This window comes from Phaseolus vulgaris, chromosome 2 (genome assembly GCF_000499845.2).
Source record: "Phaseolus vulgaris cultivar G19833 chromosome 2, P. vulgaris v2.0, whole genome shotgun sequence".
NCBI lineage: Eukaryota > Viridiplantae > Streptophyta > Magnoliopsida > Fabales > Fabaceae > Phaseolus > Phaseolus vulgaris.
In genome coordinates, this window is record NC_023758.2 from 4,473,886 (window position 1) to 4,479,100 (window position 5,215).

The window sequence follows — 5,215 nt, forward strand, 5'->3', positions numbered from 1 at the left end:
TTATTTGTTACAATGACTAAATTAGTTACTATTTTAAAATTTAAAAAAATATTAATTTTTAAATTAATTTCTATTAATCAATAATATAAACTAATTTAAAAATTAATAATTTTTTTAATCTTTAAAATAGTATTTAATTTAGTCATTATAACAATTAATTAGTTTTTATCTTTTAAATGATTTTTTATTTAATAATTTTGTAGTAACACATATGAACTATTAAAATTATTTATGGGTTTTGAAAACAGAAGAAATTAAATATTATATTAAAAATGAAAGTTTTGTAGGTGATGGAAATAGAGTTAGTCTCTTTAATGTCACAGTGGGAGTTTATGTCTTAAATGGTCACATCATAGAATTTGAGCACATATATAATAGTTATGATCGTTTCCCTTTTTCTTTCACTTCGTGTATTTTATTTTTTTGGTGTGTGTCTATAAAACATACCTTAAACGAGTTAAAAAAAATACCAGGAAGGTCAATGCAAATATAAAGAGGCTCTGATTGAACCAGCACAGAACACTATGAAAGGAACCAGTCAGTTAATATCACGGCTCTTCTTGTTCATAATTGAATCGTGACAACGAAAGGAACAACATCATGAATAATGTTATGTTCCGGGTAGATATTTGATTATGACTAAATAAAATAAAATACCATAAAATAAGAGTGTTTTTTTTTTTGTGGCTAGTAATGTTTGAGTGTCTCGTAAGTGTTGGTCCATTATTGAAAATGAGTAGGTCAATGGAACTCACTAATGTTTTGTGATCACCATACAAAACGTACAACGGTTTTTGTGGTTGTTATTGGGTGATATTTCACCATCCACAATTTTTAATATTATTACTATAATATCTTTTCATATTATTTAATTACAAATTTACTTTTCCCTATATATAATTCTCTCTTTTTTCTTATTTGTCTAAGAGTCTGCGTTCGAAGACTATAGCTGCATCCTTATCTCCACGACCACTGCAATTCACAACAACCTTAGTTCCGTCGCATAGTGTCGGAGCCAATTTGTCCAAGATACCCAATGCATGTGCAGCCTCCAGGGATGGAAATATGCCCTCTAATTTGCATAATTTTTGGTAAGCTGCATAATGTGTCACTGAATTAGTTAATAAATAAATAAATATTACTTTCATAATTGATAATTAAAAACATCAATTTATCAATATAATCCATATAATTTTTAAATTATTATTCTAGAAAAAGTTGTTTCACTTTTCAATTACAAGATTTCATTGTCAACTTTCCCTTTCTAGTTGTCATGCATGATTGTGAAAGTATCACTAATACTAATAGGAAAAAGTTTTCTTAACATTGATAAAATTTTCATAACTGAAAATATTATAATACGCACCATCAAGAGCTTCTTCGTCAGTTGCAGCACAGAATTCAGCACGCCCAGTTTCTTTCAGAAAGCTTAACTCTGGACCAACTCCTGGATACTCCATTCTGCAAGTTCATATCAAATCTGGGTTTGTAAGCTTTTGAGGACGAAGTTGTGATTAGGGAAAGATATCAAATGATTAATTAATTAATTGGTTAATTACTGACCCAGCGGCGATGGAATGTGGATGAAGAACTTGGCCATGGTGGTCCTGTAGTAAGTAGCTGATGGCGCCGTGGTAAACACCCACTTCTCCTTTGGTCAACGTTGAAGAATGTTTTCCACTTTCTAGTCCCAAACCTCCACCTTCAACTCCGATCATCCTTACATCTTCGTCTCCGACGAACTCGTGAAACAGACCCAAAGCGTTTGACCCCGTCCCCACGCAAGCCACCAGAACATCTGGCTTCCCTCCCCATTTCTCCAACGCTTGCATCCTCGTTTCTTTCCCTATCACCGACTGAAACTCCCGAACCATGCTCGGACATGGGTGTGGCCCCACCGCTGAACCCGTCAAGTGGTATTTCTCTTCCAAATCCCCCACCCAACACCGAAACGCATCTGATGCTGCATCTCTGAACCCTCCCTCAACTGCTTCAACCTATGCATCCACAAACCACCAGTTACTAACGCAGAAAATATTAACCTATAAGTTTCTAACACAACACAGATACTTGCTGATAGAGCTCTACCGGAAAAAAACATGGAAAATGGAATAATGGTTTATACCTGAGCTCCTAACAGCTTCATCAACCGCACATTTGAATACTGTCTGTCGATGTCTTTGTTGGACATGAAAACCGTGCACTCCAAAGCAAGTTTTGCGCATGCTGCAGCTGTTGCAAGGCCGTGTTGTCCAGAGCCAGTGGCGGTGACCACGCTTTTGCAGCCCATGCGTTTAGCGATCATGGCTTGCGCAAGAGCGTTGTTCATCTTGTGAGAGCCACCGTGGTTCAGATCCTCTCTCTTTAAGTATATATCAGGCCCTTTCCCATTGTTTCTGCTCTTATAATACTCCGACAACCGCTCCGCGTGATACAGCGGCGTCTCTCTCCCAGCATAGTCTCTCAAAGCCTCCGCCAGCTCCGCCTGCGGGAACGGAAGAACAACCATCCAAGGTTTTGTTTAAAAACGTTTCGAATTATTGTTCCATATATACAGTACGTAATTAATAACAATGAATTTGATTAATTTTGGTAATTAATTAATTAACCTGAAAAGCATCATCGGAGATGGCGTTTTTGAACTCAGCTTCAAGCTGGCTCAAACACGCTACAATTGTTTCAGGCACAAATTTCCCTCCAAACCTACCGAACTTTCCAGAAGTAGAGGTGGAAGGGTTTTTCACGTGGTGGTGAGTTTCGAAAGGCTTATTGTCTATGGAAGGTGGTGGAGGGGGAACGTAGGTAACGGTGAACTGAGGGAGCTTAGTTTGGTGAGTGACCACCGCTTGAGCCACCACGGAGGCGGCGCGTTCTTTCTGATCTACGAACTTGGAAGTTCTGGAATGGCAGCTAACGAGTGCCCCTTGCAGTTTGGAAGCCATGATGGTGTTTGTGTGAGTGAGTGAAGAATGAGAGAGAGTTGTGTTTGCTTGCAACAATGGCTCCTCACAGAGGCCATATTTATAGTGTGCCTGGCTTCATCGCACCATGTTACGAACTTCACTATTTCACTATCACCATTTCACAACGTCAATTAAACTCTTCAAAGTGGAATGAACAACTTTCATTTGCGAAACATAAATATTTTAAACGTGTTTTTCAGACCATTATTGCTTTTCTTATTTTTCACATTATCCGGTCAGACTTAGAAACATGGTTCAAATTTCAACCTCACGAAACACTTATCCTCATCCACATCCTCTTCCAATTCCTTTATTTAGAAGGAAAAAATAACCCTTTTTGAATACAAGAAAACCTCTTTATAAGGAAGATATAGTATTTTTTTTATAAAAAAAACTATAATTGTGATTTTTTTTAAAAAAAAATACAATAATGAGTGTAAACACTATAATGAAATTAACAAGTAAAAAATTTAAAAACAAAAATAAATAATTTCTATATTGATTAAATTAGATATTATTTTAAAAATTAAAAAAACTAGTCATATTTAAAATAATTTTTATTATTAATAAAAATTTATAAAATGGTTTCTGAAATAATATCTAAATTAGTTATGAAAGTTTAAGTTAATAGTATTTTAGATACTAATTTAAAAATTATTAACTTTTATTAAAATAAAAATTATTTTAAATATTAATAATTCTTTAATTCATAAAACAGTTTTTAATTTAGTGAAATAGTAAATAATTATTTTGATCTTTAAAATTATTTTATTTAATGAATTTTTTATAAGAAATATGCAGATTTATTCAAATAAAAAATATATTTTAACAATAGGATACCATATAATAATATGTAAAACATAACTTTTTTTTAAAAAGAATACAAGTAAGTGGATTATGAGTAGAACAAGTAGTAAAATAATTTTTTAAAGAATGATTAATAGAATAATTTTTTCAATTAAAAAATTATAGATAAGATAGTTTGAGTCACAGTATATTATTACGTACCCTTTATATTAATTTGAATATATTTAACCTTTTCTTCCTTCAAATTATCTTTCTAAGACAAATGCTCTTTTTAGTTGGGATGTATGAAAGCTTAATCAATCAATAAATAATACAAATTTAAAATTGTTATCTATTTATAAATTTTTAAATAAACTTTTATCGATATAGAATTGAATGAATGTTAAATATAATTTTAATTTTCATCGGTATATGATTATTTAAAACATATTTAATATATAAGGTGTGGGTGTATTATAATGAATGGTGTCTATTTTTTTTAATCAACACATTTTCAGTTATGTCTGTACAACATTAATTATGTTTAAAATTTAGTGAATTATGCAAAATTCTTCTTGTTCTTTTAACACTCGTATACAATTTTAAAAAAAATATCATACCAGTTTTTTAATATGTCACTCTATTATTTTGATTATTTAAAAAAATTATATGTACTTTTTCCTATAAAAAATATTATAAATATAAAAGTTTTTTTTTTCGATAAATGGTGTTAACCAAAGTTAAACAAACAATGTTTAGGTCAATGTCACACTAATGATATCTAAGTTTAACGTAATAATATCTTACTTAAAACTGATTGATTGATATTCAATGAAAATCCAACCTAACATATATTGATTAAAGAGCTAAAAGATTAAAAATAATAATTTTTAAGAAAGTCTTAATTTAAGAAATTGTAGAGCTAATTTAGTTAATTAAGTGTTAATAAAATTATTCGTTAGTTTGAAATAGTAAATGAATGATTGAGTATTTATAAAACTAATTAGATGGATTTGATTTAAGATACTTTCTTAATGGATTGATTTTTTTTATAATAGATAAATTCGTCGAAATTATACATGAATGGATGATAAATAAATGGTGGGTGATGGTGTTGTTTCTTTTGTTTTGACTTAATGAACGATCATGATTAACCCCTCTTCTATTAATTTAAGAATTTTACTATGGATAAAAAGTGGTTGATTTTATATTCCAAGTTGTATCCAATGTTTCAATCATGGTACGTATCTGTGTCTCTTAAACGTGCGTAAAACTTAACAGAAGAAGGAAAATATATTTTGACACGTTCATACATAACTTATTTTAATAATATAATATTAGATGTTATAAATAAATAAATATATAATTAAAATATTAATATTTTAAATTGTTGGATCTCGAAATATCACTATCGCTAAAGGAAAGGTTTAAGGTTTGTCTTTTTGCACCACCAATGAATCATGCCT

General features: G+C 30.7%; 1 protein-coding gene across 1 annotated transcript; it reads right to left on the bottom strand.

Moving 5' to 3' along the window:
• Positions 1-696: 696 nt before the first annotated feature.
• LOC137810406 (tryptophan synthase beta chain 1-like) lies at positions 697-3,115 on the bottom strand. Its single transcript, XM_068611646.1, has 5 exons — positions 2,610-3,115; positions 2,126-2,485; positions 1,564-1,997; positions 1,367-1,461; positions 697-1,096 (listed from the first exon to the last, which is right to left on the bottom strand). The coding sequence occupies exons 1-5, from the start codon at positions 2,940-2,942 to the stop codon at positions 915-917; spliced, it is 1,404 nt and encodes a 467-aa protein (XP_068467747.1). The 5' UTR covers positions 2,943-3,115; the 3' UTR covers positions 697-914.
• Positions 3,116-5,215: the final 2,100 nt, after the last annotated feature.